This window comes from Elephantulus edwardii, unplaced genomic scaffold (genome assembly GCF_000299155.1).
Source record: "Elephantulus edwardii isolate Elephantulus edwardi_28Jun2011 unplaced genomic scaffold, EleEdw1.0 scaffold00052, whole genome shotgun sequence".
In the NCBI taxonomy this organism is placed as follows: domain Eukaryota; kingdom Metazoa; phylum Chordata; class Mammalia; order Macroscelidea; family Macroscelididae; genus Elephantulus; species Elephantulus edwardii.
The window spans coordinates 358,913-375,739 of record NW_006399802.1 but is presented as its reverse complement, the minus strand read 5'-3'; the positions used below and the strand labels follow the sequence as shown (position 1 = coordinate 375,739).

General features: G+C 48.6%; 1 protein-coding gene across 1 annotated transcript in view; it reads left to right on the top strand.

The window, feature by feature from the left end:
* The first annotated feature begins 7,129 nt into the window (after positions 1–7,129).
* TLN1 (talin 1) overlaps positions 7,130–16,827 on the top strand; it is a 30,026-nt gene continuing 20,328 nt past the window's right edge. Inside the window, exons 1-19 of the mRNA XM_006886822.1 lie at positions 7,130–7,280; positions 7,504–7,601; positions 7,853–7,982; positions 8,062–8,214; positions 8,478–8,620; positions 8,711–8,838; positions 9,538–9,598; positions 10,215–10,319; positions 10,673–10,828; positions 11,650–11,751; positions 11,896–11,972; positions 12,177–12,357; positions 12,538–12,651; positions 12,774–12,882; positions 13,106–13,314; positions 13,435–13,533; positions 14,372–14,539; positions 14,695–14,989; positions 15,589–15,755. Coding sequence (XP_006886884.1) covers positions 7,151–7,280; positions 7,504–7,601; positions 7,853–7,982; positions 8,062–8,214; positions 8,478–8,620; positions 8,711–8,838; positions 9,538–9,598; positions 10,215–10,319; positions 10,673–10,828; positions 11,650–11,751; positions 11,896–11,972; positions 12,177–12,357; positions 12,538–12,651; positions 12,774–12,882; positions 13,106–13,314; positions 13,435–13,533; positions 14,372–14,539; positions 14,695–14,989; positions 15,589–15,755 — 2,625 coding nt within the window. The 5' untranslated portion in view covers positions 7,130–7,150. The remainder of the gene's footprint in view (positions 7,281–7,503; positions 7,602–7,852; positions 7,983–8,061; positions 8,215–8,477; positions 8,621–8,710; positions 8,839–9,537; positions 9,599–10,214; positions 10,320–10,672; positions 10,829–11,649; positions 11,752–11,895; positions 11,973–12,176; positions 12,358–12,537; positions 12,652–12,773; positions 12,883–13,105; positions 13,315–13,434; positions 13,534–14,371; positions 14,540–14,694; positions 14,990–15,588; positions 15,756–16,827) is intronic.

Below are 16,827 nucleotides of genomic sequence, written 5' to 3'. Positions count from 1 at the left end.
AGTTCCAGAGATCCAGCTCCGCCTTCGCCTTCTGCGAGAAAAGGAAGGCTTCGAGCCTGAAAGGGAGCTAGGAAGCAATTCGGGCGTTTTCTCCGGATTGTACACACCCTTGCTTCCTGCTGGGGAGGGGCGGCTAGTCTTCGGCGGGCCCCAGAGCATCGAGAGCGGGGCTAGAGTAGCTTCCTGCAGTCCCTGCAACCATAGAGCGCGGGTCCAGGGCGCCGCCCGCGGGTGGGGGACGTTCCAGGGACGGAAGTGGCCAAGAGAGAGTCTGTCGGCGGGAGGGCGAGGCCGGAGCCGGAGAGCGACCGGGAGAACGAGCAGGCTAGCGGGCCGGCGGGCGGGGCACAGAGCCGGGCAGCGCAGGTAGGCCGGACCGGGCCAAGCTGGAGCCCCGGGGTGGGGCCGCGAGGTCCAGCCCGGGAGGCGGGCGGGCGGGCGGGGCCCGGGGCTGTGCTGCGTCTGCTCTTTCACGTCCTGTTTGAGAGGTCAGGGTCCAGTGTATCTCGATCTGGTCTCGGAGCTAAGTAGACTGTTTTGCAGGAGCCAAGCCTTGCGTGGGTGCACTCCTCTGTCTGGGATGGGTTTTAGCGAAGGTGAAGAGTGAGGCTCAGGGCGGGGCTAGGTATTGGGGTTAGCTGATAGCGGTTATGTGAGCTAAAATGGATTTGGTATATTTGAGATTGAGGTTGGGTTTTGGATTCAAGGTTAACTTTAGAAGGTAGAAAGCCAGGATCCAGTGATAAGTGTAAGTCAGGTCCATTTTATTTGTAATGTTTAGATCAAGGTGGTTATGTTACCTGGGTTGGACAGTTTAAATCAGAGAGTTGAGGGTCAGCAATAGGAATTAAGTTGGAAGCCCGTTTAGGGAATCGTAGGAAGTTGAAATGGTCGAAATTAGGGATAAGCAGTAATGATTAGAAATCAAGATACGAAAGAAGTTTAGATTTAAGGCTTAGTTAGCATTTAGGGTTAAGTTCAAAGAGGTTGGTGTTAAAGGTACCTTTAGATCTGCATTTGGGATCAGACAATGAATATGGCTTTCCACTAGGAAAGATAAGTTTGGAATTAGGACAGCGGTCTGGGTAGTGGCTGTGGGTAGGTAGAATTTAAGACACTGCCAGTAGGCAGATGCTCATGTGTGGGGGGAAAGTCTCTTATTCATAGGGCCGCCTTTGACCTGGAAAGATCACAAATTCAGTGCTAGGCTGGAAGCTCAGGTGACTAGGAACCTAGCTTCTCTGTTTCTATCTCTAAATCCAAGACTTTTTCTGTTGCCAGTACAGTTGATGGGACTGGGCTTCCTGGACTGTGTTGTTTACAAGGTGGGAAGTTGAAAGGGACCAGGAGCTCAGGAGGTACCCAATTTCTAGTCATAAGAGGAAAACTGCTTAGAGGGAGGGGGGTGGTGACTAAGAGACACAGACTACATAACCATTATTGTCCTGTAAGAAGTAGAAGGTTGAATCCCCCAAACGCTAGCCCCACTGCCCCCTCCCTTCCTTGCTCTTCCACTCACATCCCTGGCCTTGCCTTACCCTCCCCAGATTTCGCATTTTAGATATCTCTTGCCTTATTCTTTTTTTTGCCTTATTCTTCATCTTATTACCCGTTCCTACTCTATTCTGCCAGCCCCTCCCCATTCAATTCTCACCTCTTACTTTCATTTTCCTTGCCTAAATGTGAGCTTTCCCACTATTTAAAAATACTCTCCCACCATTTCACCCACCCTTGCTATTAGTCTTTTGAGCAGCCTGCTAACCCAACAGCTACAGACCCTGGATCACTACTATGGGCTACCTCCGGTTCTAAGCCTCCTTTAGTTTCTTGGTTAATTGTAGATCCCCTTCCCCCACTCCCCAAACAGAAAAGAGGAAATGAGACCCAAAGAGGAAACTGGGTCTTGCTGATCCCACGCCCAGCCAGGCCACTGACCACACCCCCATTTTGCTCCCAGCCTGACCTGGCCACTGACCACAGCTCTGTCGCCTGCCCAGGGCTGACCAAGCCACTGGCTATATTCTGTCCCTCCTCCAATTCCAGCTTTACTTAGCTGCTGCCAGTGTACTGTCAGTGCCCCACCCCTGTCTAATTTAGCCACTGATAACAGTCCCATCTCTTCTCAACCCTGTGGCCTAGGCTGGCCTCTGACCTCACTGCCTATTTTCCTTGAGTCTTAACCATTGCCCACACGTCCATTCCTCCCCTTCCTCTAGCCTGATCAGTGTTCACATGTTCATTTTCCTACCAATATTGTTACCCATCCCCAGCCTGTAGCAGAGACTAATGCCCTGTCTGTCCTTACCTATTCCCATCCTACCTGGATACTAATCACAGAGCTATCAGTACCCTCTCCTCCACAGTGTCATCTTCACATTCTAACTCAGTGTCATGCTTTGCTTACCTCAGGCTGCTCAAAGTGTCACAGCCACTAAGTGGCTACTGATGACAGGAAACTCTGAGATCCCAGCCTGATTTTAGACCCTAGTACTTGAGAATATGTCTGAGATGGTGAAGATGGCACAGGATGGGACAGAATACAGTTCTGTTGTTCATAGGGTCATTATGAGTTGTACTCAACTTGATGACACCCAACAGCAACTTAAGAACAAACAGAGTGCTCGCTTCGGCAGCACATATACTAATGTTGGAATGATACAGAGAAGATTAGCATGGCCCCTTCACAAAGAATAAACAGGGCAGGCCTATACTTCTCAACACTTCTGAGGGACATCCTCCTCTCCACCTTCAAACTCTGATTTCAGTCTTTCTCGCTTTTACTAACAAATTCTCTTTCTAACCAATGTCTAAGATAACTGCCAGAATTATTTTCTGAAATCCAGTTCTGGTCACGTCCCTTCTCTGCTCAAAAACTTTTCCTGTCCACCTGCTGCCCTTCAGTAAGTAATCTCCCTTGTCCTCTGCTGCCTTTCCATCCTAATTCTAACTTCCCCACCACTGCTCCCTTGCAGGTACCCCGCACTTCAGCCAGCCTGCCTGCTCGCTTCCCTGCTTCTCCGCGATTTCCTGCTTTTCCACCTTTGCTTATGCTATTCTCTGCCTGGAATGCTACCCCTGACTCATCTCCGGCTGGCGTGGTGGACCTGAGCTTGGTTGGGTATTGGAGTCAGATCCTGGCTTCACAGCTTGTTAGCTGTGTGACTTTGGACAAGTAATTCTGAAGAAATACTTCCCGAATGAGCCTGCTTCCTTGTTTAAGAAAAAGACAATCACAGCACCTACCTTGCAGGGATGTTGTAAGGATTAAATGAAATCATGTACAAAGCAGTTGACACTTTGGCAATAAATAGTAGATCATTATTGGATTTTTTTTTATCCTTATTTCTTAAAATCTAACATCAAATGACACCTCTTTCATACAGACTTTCAGTTTTCCTTCCCTAGCCTATTGGGAACTCTATCTCTGAACACACCTCTTGGCTCCCAGTGCTTCCTGCTCTCTATTGTATTTCCATACTTGGCTGCTCTACTTCTCTCCCCTTCAGGGCAAAGGCTATGTCTTACTCATCTCAGTTCCTGACCACAAAAAGTATGACCTGGGGCCTTCCCCACAACAGGCCAGTCAGGAGTGCTTGCTGGTTGAATGGAGAGAGAATGTATGTGCATATAATGGAAGGGAAGTTGTTGGAGTGGGTGCTGTGTTAGGAGATGGAGGTAGATTTGTAGGGAACCTGTGTGTGGGGGATAGGTCTGAATGGGAAGATAAAGGTTCTAGAATGTGCTCTCTGGAGGGCTGTGAGAATGAGATAGCATGTATGTAAAGAGATACCAAGTAGGTAGCTTGATGGAGCTAGGATGCATTTGGGAAAGATAAAGGTGTAGGTGTATGTGTGGGTCCTGTGTTGGGGAGGTCACGTCTAGCCCTTCAGCTGCCCAGTCTAACCCCTAAGTGAGCCTCCAGCAGCCTGAGGCCGGATATGTCAGTCTCACCCACAACCCTTCCCCCGCCCCCGCAGTTGCGGACTCAGAGGCCAAATTTGGTAACAGACTGAGTGTTACTCCGAAGTCCTCTTACATGCTGCCTGTCTTCTGTTTCCTCACTCCCTTTATGCTTCTCTGTAACTCCCTGTCTTCTTGCTGCTCCCTTTGTGGTATCTGCTCTGATTGTTGTCTCTGTGTACCCCAAATACCTTCCCCCCAATCCACTTAAATTCCATTCCTTCCTGGGATTTGACCTCCTGTCCCCTATCACACAACCCCCCCCTCTATTGCCCAACTCCTCTGGAATGCACCTCAGGAATGTCTTGGAGGAGGAGGAGTTCCCTGGGAGGGAGACATGATGGGGAGTTGGGGACTGATGTTGTTCTTCCATAAAAAATGATGGAAAGGTCCACAAAGTTGTCAAGCCAGAGAAGAAACAGGCCAGCCTTTCCCTGTTCCTTGCCCCCATTGCACTGTTCAGTTCCCTCTCCTCCTCTTATCCTTTGGAGCTGTGTGGAAGTTAACTCAGGCCCAGCCTGGGCGTGAGGGTAGGCATGACTCAAGTTCCTTATCGGGGTCTCACCAGAGATATCCTTACTTGAAGAAGGGGGTGTCCATATGTCCGGAGGAAATGGGGGGAGACATGTCCTTGAGCTTAAAGCAAAGGGGCTTTTCAGCCCTGTCCTCGGCTCCTCTGGCTTCTCCAGCTTCTTCTGACTTCCAGCCATCACTCTTTCGTGGTCAGCAACCCCACTGTCAGGTCTGTTCAGCAACTGGGAGAGGAACCTCAGGAATAGGGAGGGGAGCAAAAAGCTGGAACTGGGGAGATGAGAGTCCTCTTATTTGAATGTACTGTATTCTTTTGAGACTAGACACTTTATAAGGCCAGAGTAGTCTGTTTGAGTACGAGACCTTTGATCCAAACCTTGTCCATATGCCTTCTTTCTCCCATTTTTACCCAGATTTCCAACCCACACCCACCACTCTAACCTCTCCACTCTTGGTTATCCTTCCTCCGCCCAACTTCCCCCTCCTCAATTGCCCACTATATCCTAATACTCCCACCTCTGCTTCACAACCTTTACCCCTCAAAAAACTCATTTCATTGTGTCTATTCTGCAAGTCGGTGCTGAGTCCAAAGTAACCCTATGACACAGAGTAGAGCTGCCCTAGAGGGTTTTTGAGGCTGTGGATCCTTACAGAAGCAGACTGTCACAGCTTTCTCCAGCAGAGCAGCTGGTGGGTGGGTTTGAACCACCAATCTTTCAGTCAGCAGTGCTTAACCACTTCACTACCAGGACTCTTTGCTGCTTTTTATCCCTTGGGGTTGGCATTTTGCCCTTGAGGGGAGTGGGCCAGCTGGATTTGCTCATTCTGTTAGTTAAGAAAAAGCCAATCCCTGTACTAAGCAGAGTCCCATCATCAGCTGCTAGGCAGACTTTCCTCTGGCCTCTTGTATGCCGCCTGCACCTCTACAAACTCCTTCAGCCCAACAGAAGGGTGTGGTGGGACTAGTATCCTGAACTGTGCTGTCAGCGGAGGCCAGTGATGGAAGGCAGAGTATGAGAAGTACTCACTTGAGAGGACTGAAAAGAAGAAAGCACAGGGGGAATTGCAGCGAGAACTGAGTGTTTATTTGGTGACTGAGAAGTAGCAAGTGCTCAACTAAAGTGCCGAGTTCTTTGCTGGCCTGGCTTTGCTCTTGGGGTTTATTTTCCCTCTGCAAAATTGAAGAGTTGACTATTCCCTGAGAGCCCTTTGAATTAGTGAATTACATAGTTCTAGTTTGACAACCAGGAATGCCAAATTTGGGGCCAACCTCCTCAGGGAGCCCTTCCCCCCATCTCAGGTTAAAGGAACTCTGGGGAGAAAATGTGCACAGATGGCTGAACAGCCAGTAGTTGGTCTCCCTGTTGAACTGGCTAGAGTCAGTGTTTGAAGACCTCAAGGGCCCTTGGGGATTATCTGGTGTAGCACAGTTACATTGCAGAAGGAAGCTAGTGTATGAGAAGGAAGGTCATGTGAGCTCTTTGACAATCTCAGGGAAAAGCCAGCAGGACACAGTGGAAGATGGGCCAATGGAGAGGGAATTCTGAACCAGAAAAAGAGAAGGCTGGAAAAGGAGGCGAGCAGGAACTAGAGGCATTTGGAAGAAAGATCTGAACACTTCATTGTCGTTGAGTCAGAACTGACTCATAGCTGACCCTCCAGCACATTTTCAGAGGCATTAAATCAATCATACTGGAGGAGATTGCCCATCTGTCTCCTGTGGAGATGCTGGTGAAATCAAGCTGCCAGAGAAGCAAGGCCTTTGGGTTAACAGCATAGCTCACTATGAACTAGGCCACCAAAGGTCCCCGGAAGAAAAAAAGGAAGGTACAAATTCCTGAGGAAGTTGTAGGGCAGTACCCTCAAAATGAACTGCATTTCAGATCTACTATCGGGCATGCAGTTGGACCGCTAACCAAAAATTTGACACTTTGAATTAACTAGCCTCCAAGGGAGAAAGATGAGGCCATCTCCTCGAGTTAAGATTAACAGCCCCAGAAACAAAGGGTCACCCGTGAGTCAGAATCAAGTCAGCGGCAGTGAGCTCATTGGGATTTAAAGGAGCCCTGGGGATAATGGTGACTAAAGCACATGGCTGCTAAGTTAAAAGATGATTATTTGAACTCAGCCAGCCACTCCATGGGAGAAAGGTGCAGCTTCCATCAGGACTCACAATCGAGCAAACAGTGTGGACAATCTATTCTGTCTGATGTTGTTGTTGTTGGGTACCTGACCCTCCAGTGGGTTTTCAGAGGCAGTGAATGGCACGGGAAGAGAATACCCATCTTGCTGTTGTCGAACAACTGGTGGATTTGAGCTGTGTGCCTTTGGGTTGGCCGCACAACTCCTTTCCACTAAGCCGTCAGAGCTCCATTCTGTCCTGTAGGGCTACTTTTAAGTTGGAAACTAATCAGAAGGCAGCAAGTTTATTGGCCTTAAAGACCAGCTTCTGCTTCAGACATCTTAGAAGACTAGTCCTTTTATTAACTTTTTTTAAATTATCAAAACAAAAATCTTATTACTATCTTGTTTGGTGAGTCCTACTCAACAACACTCCCCCTTTCTACTTTGGGACACTTTTTCCCCCCTTGTGGGTATCTTCTGACACCTTGATACCGCAGGCCAGGCGTAGCCAGGCTGGAGAGGAGAAGCTGCCACCATGGTTGCACTTTCGCTCAAGATCAGCATTGGGAATGTGGTGAAGACGATGCAGTTTGAGCCATCCACCATGGTGTATGATGCCTGCCGCATGATTCGAGAGCGCATCCCAGAGGCCCTGGGTGGCCCTCGTAAGTTTGACTGCCCAGGTGGCTAGGGTGGGAGTTTCTGATTCCCTCTCATCACCAGATTTTTACTTCGAAGAGCAACTCTAATGTCACCAAAGTTTGCTTGTTCTTCAGGTCCACTCCATGATTCATTCCTTCCCATTGAGGCTCAGGACCATGGGAAGGTAGTAAGGGGCAGCTACATTGAGGTCTTCATGAGTGTGAGGTGATCTACCTTCTCTTTTAGCCAGTGACTTTGGGCTATTTCTGTCGGATGATGACCCAAAAAAGGGTATATGGCTGGAGGCCGGGAAAGCTTTGGATTACTACATGCTTCGAAATGGAGTGAGTATTGCTTCACTGAGGATCATCAACTTCATCTTTTATCAACTTTCTTCTGCCTCACCTGCTACTTTCAGCACCCACATGTGTGTATCTCACTCTTCCAGTGCTTGCTGACTGTTCCAGATGGTCATGCTTTTGAATGAACCACCATAATCTTCCTTTCAGTAATCTTGTCTCCTCTATGGCCTTGAGCAAAGGAAGTGATAACCCTGACCTAAAAGGGCTTCTCTCTCCTTTTCCTGTCCCATCAGGACACCATGGAGTACAGGAAGAAACAGAGACCCCTGAAGATCCGTATGCTAGATGGGGCTGTGAAGACCATCATGGTGGATGACTCCAAGACTGTCACTGACATGCTCATGACCATCTGTGCCCGCATCGGTAATGGCCCAGTGGGGAAGTCCGGCTTTCCATAAAAAACAGAGGTGCCTGGCTGCTACCTTACCATCCTCCTCCCTAGGCATCACCAATCATGACGAATATTCACTGGTTCGAGAGCTGATGGAAGAGAAAAAGGAGGAGGTGACAGGGACCTTACGAAAGGATAAGACATTGCTACGAGATGAAAAGAAGATGGAAAAACTAAAACAGAAACTGCACACAGATGACGAGTGTAAGCAAGATCAGGAAAAAGAGGGTGCTGGGAAGTATCTGGGTGGGGAACAACTATTTACTCCTTGAACATTATTGTTTCTTGAACATCTGCTTTGTATATTAGATCCTGGGGATGTGTCAGTGATGAAGACACAGTCCCTACACTCCAAAAATGAAATATTTTAGCGAGGGATGATAGGCAGTAAAGACATTTTTTTAAAACAAAGACCAGACATCCTGGGGTCAGTGGGGCTTGGCACTGAGGGGCTCTCTGTGTCCCAGTGAACTGGCTGGACCACGGCCGGACTCTGAGAGAACAGGGAGTAGAGGAGCATGAAACACTCCTGCTGCGGAGGAAGTTCTTCTACTCGGACCAGAACGTGGATTCCCGGGATCCTGTACAACTGAACCTTCTTTATGTGCAGGTATGTCTGAGATAAGGGAGGGTGGGAGAGGAGCAGGAGGGTTGTTCATGTGTCCACATACATCATTTGCTCCCTCTCTCTGATCACCAGGCACGAGATGACATCTTGAATGGCTCCCACCCTGTCTCCTTTGATAAAGCCTGTGAATTTGCTGGCTTCCAGTGCCAGATCCAGTTTGGCCCCCACAATGAGCAGAAGCACAAGGCTGGCTTCCTTGAGTGAGTGACCCACATTCATAATCCTGTCAGGGTCCAGGACTCCCTGTCATTGTGACCCCAACAGGCCCTTCTCCATCCCAGGCCTTCTCCTATTTCTTCTTCCAAGTACCTAGGATTGGCCCACTCAGATATTGTTTTGTCATCTTACTGGCCCCCTGATTGTGGATTAGGAAGGTTCAGCAAAGTCACTGGTCCTGCCCTTACCCCTGAGATGAATGTGTAGCTTTTGTGAGATTGTTCTGAGGAATTTTAATTTTATTACAGTAGCCAAAAGAAAACAGGATAAAATTTTATCATAGGGACTATATGATTTAAAAGTCTCCTAAGTCACACCCACTGGTGTTTGTCAAACGTCGAGTTTAGTATAACTTCTCACCTTTCTGAGTGTGTGGCTACCCCTTTAGGCTCTGTCTCTTAGTTCCCTGAAATGGAGTCCTCAGTCCTCTTTCCCTCAGGGACTGAGCCTCCAACTTAAGTTTCCTCAGTCCCTACAGGGATAGACACAAGCCTCATTCAAGAGCGAATGCAGAGCAATCTGTATTTCAGAAGACAATCCAGGCTCTGTTCCCTCAGAGTCTTCCTTCTCTCTAAAGTGAAGGCTGTCCTAGACATTGCCTTACACCTTTAGGCCCACCGTCCATGGCCCACATATCCTCTGGTGCTGCCCACTCCATTCTGACCCTCCCTTTTCTGGTGTAGCTTGAAGGACTTCCTGCCCAAGGAGTATGTGAAGCAGAAGGGAGAGCGTAAGATCTTCCAGGTGAATGAGGGTGAGGCAAAGTGGGTGACCTGGGAGCTTTGCTGCTTAATCTTACTACTTAAACAACCCCCCACCCTCACCCTGCTGCTCTCCCACCTGCTGCCTACCGAACTATTCTCCCACATCTCCTGTGCAGAAAGCAGGAGACTTGCGCTGTGGTCTCAGCTCCATCACTGCCTTTACTGTGGAATTGAATTTAATGTTCTTGTTTTCTTTACCTCTGATATGGAATAACAGTACCTGCCCTGCATAGGATTGATAAGAAAATAAAATGAGATAGTGTACAGTAAAATTACTGTGAAAACAATAGGTTTTGTTACAGCTGTATTATTCCTTCTCTTTGAATACTCAACCAAAAAGGGCTTCTAATTGTCCTTCTGCTTCCTAACTATCTACTCACATCTCAGAAAGTCTGCATGTTCCTTAATTGACCTCGTGAACCCATCACTTCTTCATCTCCTTTATCAGCCCCATGTCATCACCCCCTCTTTTCTCATGTCCTGTGTTCCCTAACCTTGCTGTATCCTGTACTACTCTTCCATTAAGCAGCCCACTTTAACCACTTTCTGTGATAATTAAATTTAGTTTGCTAAATCCTTTTTCACTCTACACTCAGGCACACAAGAATTGTGGGCAGATGAGTGAGATTGAGGCCAAGGTACGCTACGTAAAGCTAGCCCGTTCCCTCAAGACTTATGGCGTCTCCTTCTTTCTGGTTAAGGTGGGTAATGGACCCTTCTCACTGACCTCCTTGCTTTGAGCTCTTTTGCTTTCCTATCAAAATGTCTAACCCTGCCCTCAGTCACATCTCATTCCCCAAGAGTCCGCAAGAGTCTTTATATGGCTTTGACTTTATAGAAACCTGACCTGTTTTATTAGTCTTCCACCATCACTTCCTCCCCTTCATTTCTTCTCCTTTTTCCTGTTCCTCACACAGCCTTGTCCTGGCTGCAACTATGGACACTGTGGCTTAGCTTTCCTAGTCTCTTCAGTTCTCCCTTGTGGTCTGATCTGATCAATCACTTCTCATCCCACCTCTGACCTATCACACCAACAACCACTTCAACCTTGCAGGAAAAAATGAAAGGGAAAAACAAACTAGTGCCAAGGCTTCTGGGTATCACCAAGGAGTGTGTGATGAGGGTGGATGAGAAGACCAAGGAAGTGATCCAGGAATGGAATCTTACCAACATCAAACGCTGGGCTGCTTCTCCCAAGAGCTTCACCCTGGTGAGTCTTGGAGCTTAAAGGAAAAAGAGCTTTGGAATTTGCAGGGAATGAAGAGCAAAAGAAGTCTTTTACCCCATCCCTTGGAGTAGATACACTGTGACTCCAGCAGAAAGGACAACTTTGGAACTGTTGCAGGAACCTGAGCTTAGAATAAAGGGAGATTCCTGCAGAGTTAATACTACTTAAAAGAAACAGGTGATGAATGGCTCTTAAAGAGTGAATACTACTTAAAAGAATCAGATGATGAACTTAATTTTCTTAAATCCACAAAAATTAAACTATAACCAAGCTGAGATCATAGGCCTACTTGAGGGCAAAACCAGAAAGATACTGGAAAACCACACCTCTTCCCTCCTCTTTCTGCAGCAGCTCTGTACAGTGGCTTTTCTCCTGTGACTCTCTGCTGGTCCTGGGGATTGAAAACTGACACCAACTTGGTGAAGTACCTCAGTGAGAAAAGTAGTGACTATAATAAATTGGTACTTTTCCATTTTGATTACTGGTCTTAAACTTCAAGTATAGTCATTTAATAGCGAACATTTCTGTCCTTCCAATTTTATTATCAAGTTAAGGGAGAAAGAGATTTTCCAAATGATAGGCTTTTTAAACTGTGAGGCATAATGACTGTTCCTCAGAAAAGAAGATCTTGCCCTCCTAGGAGGAAAATAAGGAAACAGGAGATTGAAGGAAGGTAGACTTCTCCCTAGAGGGCTATTGGCATTGAAAAGCACCCTTCTCAGCTTGACTTTGGGGATCCCATCCTACCCTTTTTTATTAGTACCTTCAAGCTTTCCCACTGAGCTCCCTCCTTGTCACCGTAGGATTTCGGGGACTACCAAGATGGCTACTACTCAGTACAGACAACTGAGGGGGAGCAGATTGCACAGCTCATTGCTGGCTACATTGATATCATCTTGAAGAAGGTAGGAAATGCCTGTTTTTGTCCTAATCCCAGTTTAGAAATGACTCAGATTGTGGAAAACGACTGAGTGGGGGAGAAAAGCAGCCTTTCCCCACTTCCCTCCTTTTTAACTGCCCCAACTCTTATTCCTTATTTCTTTCTACAGAAAAAAAGCAAGGACCACTTTGGGCTGGAGGGAGATGAGGAATCTACTATGCTGGAGGACTCTGTGTCCCCCAAAAAGTATGAAGAGAGTTGGGCTAATCCTATCCCCCAGGGGGAGGTAATTCAAGGCTTGACTCCAAGGGCTGTTAGGAAGTAGAGAGTCCTTGAGAGTCACGGACTGGAGTAAGACCTTGCACACCGTGCGGGTACACCACGGAGGTGGTGTAACTGGGTAGAGAGGAGCAAGGTGCTCTGAGCGCTTCATAGGGTGCTCCCCTCTAGGTCCACAGTGCTTCAGCAGCAGTATAACCGAGTGGGCAAAGTGGAGCACGGTTCTGTGGCCCTTCCTGCCATCATGCGCTCTGGAGCCTCAGGTCCTGAGAACTTCCAGATGGGCAGCATGCCACCTGCCCAGCAGCAGATTACCAGTGGCCAGATGCACCGAGGACACATGCCTCCGTTGGTAAGCGTGTCCTCACTCCTACCAGTGTAGCTGGCCTTTTTCTCACCCTTACCTGAGCCTAGCCCAGAATTCCTCAGGCTTTTCCTATATCCTGTTTACTTTCCTATCCGTAGCCTGGTTCCTTCTCACCTTCTCTTTTTTCTAAATCCAGCCCTGGACACTCCTCCTTTTGTCTTTCAGACATCAGCTCAGCAGGCACTCACTGGAACCATCAACTCCAGCATGCAGGCTGTGCAGGCTGCCCAGGCCACTCTAGATGACTTTGACACTCTGCCTCCTCTGGGCCAGGATGCTGTGAGTATGGGAGGACAGGCTAGAAATACCAAAGCCATAGCTTCAAAGAATAGAGTTGCAATGAACTAAACGTGAGCAGATCCTGAGGTTTTTATTTATTCCCCCCCCCCCCCCATTTTCAGGCCTCAAAGGCCTGGCGAAAGAATAAGATGGATGAATCAAAACATGAGATCCACTCCCAAGTCGATGCTATCACAGCTGGTACTGCCTCCGTGGTAAACCTTACAGCAGGTAGGTTGGATGCCAGCCTCTGTGTGCATAGTGGGGGAAGGAGAAGATTGTGTGCATGCAAGCATGAGGGTGACTGTACCCTGACTCACTCTGGAAGGAATGGTGTGTGCATGTCTGTCCCTCAGGCCGTGTGTATGACTAATTGGCTGTGACTGCACTCCTCCTGCAGCTACTGCCTCGCCATCCCCATTCCTCACTCATACCCTCCTCCTCCTCCCCTTAGGAGACCCTGCAGAGACAGACTACACTGCAGTGGGTTGTGCAGTGACCACAATCTCCTCCAACCTGACGGAGATGTCTCGAGGGGTGAAGCTGCTGGCTGCCCTGCTGGAGGATGAGGGCGGCAGTGGCCGGCCCCTGCTGCAGGCAGCGAAGGGTCTTGCAGGGGCCGTGTCGGAATTGCTGCGCAGTGCCCAGCCAGCCAGTGCTGAGGTCAGGGTCCATGGAGCAGGGTCAGAGCCCAAGGAGAGGGGACCATGGCCAAGTTGCAGGGAGGAAATCCGGGCCCCCTGGACCCATGGGCAGCTTCTGACTGGTGTTCACTCTCCACAGCCCCGTCAGAACCTGCTGCAAGCAGCTGGGAACGTGGGCCAGGCCAGTGGGGAGCTGTTGCAACAAATTGGGGAGAGTGATACTGACCCCCACTTCCAGGTTGGTGACTTACCCAACCCCTCAAGCCCAGCTTCTGATCCTGAATCGAACTCCTGGCCCCTGCCTCTGAATTGACCTCTCAACAACCAGCCTGAGCCTCTTCGTCCAGAGGATAACCTGGGAATCTTTCAGTCCCTTTTTTGGGTTGAGAATTCAGAACTCCAGAGTCCACTCTTCCTCTAGCTCTCCCCCCAACCCCCACCCCACCTCATGCCACTCTCCTCATCTGACTTTTCATCCTGGATTTCCCACACAGATATGTGCACCCAGAGGGGCTGGGGTTCGGTCTCCCCCTGAACCCCCCACGGTAACGGCCTCTGGCCTGGGCCTTCCCAGCTTTGTCTTCTGTGAGCCGCATACACTCGTTTCTAAAGCTCTCCCCCAGCCTCCTGGAGGAGCAGACTATGATGGGAGATGGGGAAGCTTTGCCAGGCAGGATTTGAGGAAATAGGATCAGGGAGGATAGTTCCCAAGATTCCAGGATGACTGCTTCCAAAGCTAGATTGAGGTGAAATGGAGGAAGTAAGTGTGGAGTGGGAGGGACCCCAAGAGGCACCTTGCTTAACCATCCTGCTGGGACAGCGCTGCCCTTCTTCTCCATCACAACCGAGTGTATCCGCCTCACGCATTTCCCTCTTGGTGTAGGCTCTGTTTCTCTTGGTGTGGGTCCTGTCCTGCTGGGGCTCAATGTAGGGGTTCTGGGTAGGTTCTGGTTGCTCCTGCATACACTGTCCTATGATTGAAGTCAATGGGAATAATTAAACTGCTTATGGCTCTGAGAAGGGTCCAAGGATGCTAAGCCTGATCACAGGCCATGCTGATTGCTCTCTCTACACAGGACGTGCTCATGCAGTTAGCCAAGGCGGTAGCGAGTGCTGCAGCTGCCTTGGTGCTGAAGGCCAAGAGTGTGGCCCAGCGGACAGAAGACTCTGGCCTTCAGACCCAAGTTATTGCTGCAGCAACACAGTGTGCTTTGTCCACCTCCCAGCTCGTGGCCTGCACCAAGGTGAGCTGCTGTGTTTTCTCTGGCCTGTGCTAAGGGGTGACTGTGCCACAAAAGCGTTTGGTTCTCAACATCTCATTCTCCTTCCCTTGGCTTGTAAACACCACAAGTACCCTACACCTCCTCGCCTACCTCGCTGACACTCAGTTTGCACACAGGTGGTGGCACCTACAATCAGCTCACCCGTTTGCCAAGAGCAGCTGGTCGAGGCGGGACGGCTGGTGGCCAAAGCCGTGGAGGGCTGCGTGTCTGCCTCCCAGGCAGCCACAGAGGATGGGCAACTATTGCGCGGGGTGGGAGCAGCAGCGACAGCTGTCACCCAAGCCTTGAATGAGCTGCTGCAGCATGTGAGGGCCCACGCAACAGGGGCTGGGCCTGCTGGCCGCTACGACCAGGCCACTGACACCATCCTTACAGTCACTGAGAACATCTTCAGCTCCATGGGTGATGCTGGTAAGGAGCCACTTCCACAAAAAACAGCTCCAGGGAAGTTCCCCAAGCCCACTGGGCCCTCCCTGCAGGGCCAACCACTTCATCCCAAGGAGCCAACACACTATGACCTCACCAGCGCTGTATCCATAGCCTCGTTGCCCAGCCTCTCTGAATATCCTGCTTCCCCATCTGTAAAACCAACACAGTCCTATTCTGCCTTCCTTAGAGAGTTTGAAGAATATACCTAAGTTATATATATATTTTTTTAAATATGGAAAATGGCATTACAAAAACTTCCAACTCTGTTTCACCCCCAAAAGCCTTTCACATTGACTGTTTCATTTACTGAACATACCCAGAGGACACAATCTTCCCTGCCACAAAATCCTATCTTAAACCTATTAAATAATAAAAAAGTGATCTTAAACCTATTACAGTGATCTTAAACCTATTAAAATAATAGCCCCAAAGAAATCACTTAAAGAACTTGCACTAGTTTCTAGACTATCACATGAAGCCCCATCTACCTTGCTGTAACCACTTTTCCTCACTTCCCCCCCACCTCTGACACCCTCTCAGTGTCTCTGGTTTCCTCACGCAACTGTGTCCTGTCCTCTCAGGTGAGATGGTACGACAGGCCCGCATCTTAGCCCAAGCCACCTCGGACCTGGTGAACGCCATCAAAGCTGATGCTGAGGGGGAGAGTGACCTGGAGAACTCACGCAAGCTGTTAAGTGCTGCCAAGATCCTGGCTGATGCCACAGCCAAGATGGTGGAAGCTGCCAAGGTACAGAGCTTTCTATGCAGAACCCCATACTGGAAGTAGGAGCATAAATGATCATCCTCCTCTGATGAGAGAGATCTAGGAATGGGAGAAAATACAAGAGAACATGTAGGGACACTCAGGAAGTAAATAAACCTCAAGCCCATAGATGGTGGGACCTGGGCTTGCCACCTGCTCTTTGACCATGCAGATAACCTCAACCCTTTTTCTTCTTCTTAGTCAGGGGTCTACTATGCTTCCTTTTTCCTACATTGTTGGACTTCCCTGCGTTCTGCACATCGTCCTTCAAGCTCATGGTCTCCATTGTTGTAGTGCTCACAGAAAGTAGTAATGCGGCCTCCATTGTGAGTAATACTAAGAGAAAGATGAGCTAGTCACAGAGGCCCACGAATGCAGAGGCCATGAGAAAGAAGTCCAAAAACTTCCTGTGTTCTCTGAGCTCAAGCTCTCCCATCTGCAAGAATAGCCAAATCCGCTGCCAAATCTTTAGGGATCTCCTATGTTCCTAAGGTCTCTGCTGGAAACCAAGCCTTCCCTTTTTTTCTAGGAAACCCTATTCACCTCCATTTACTTTGGATATTTAAGGAGGCAGAAAACATGGCTTTTTCCCCAACCAGGAAGGAAAAGGTTTACATTCTCATCTAAAGAAAGGATCTCAGCATCCTAAAGGGAATCCTTTTAGTAGGATCACTTAGAAATACTTAAAAAAGACTTTAGAAATAAGGGGATTCTAAACTGATAGCAATCCTTGGCATTAGTAAGCCAATCTGTGGATTAGTATTGGCCGTTTTTAATCAGTCAATATATGTTCTACTAAGCTGAGAATAACTAACTTAAGGAATGGGACCTCATTCATTGTTAAAAAGAATATTTTAAGACCTGTCCTAAAATATAATACTGTTGGTGTTAATAGATTATCTATATACCTCCAGTTCCTGAAGAAAGATATTATGCTTGGACAAGTAGAAGATCAATAAAATAGAGGAAGACCCTCAGTGGGATGGATTGACACAGTGCCTGAAACAGTGGGCTTAACTGAGCACAGCAGAGACTGAGGATTACACAGGCCAGGCAG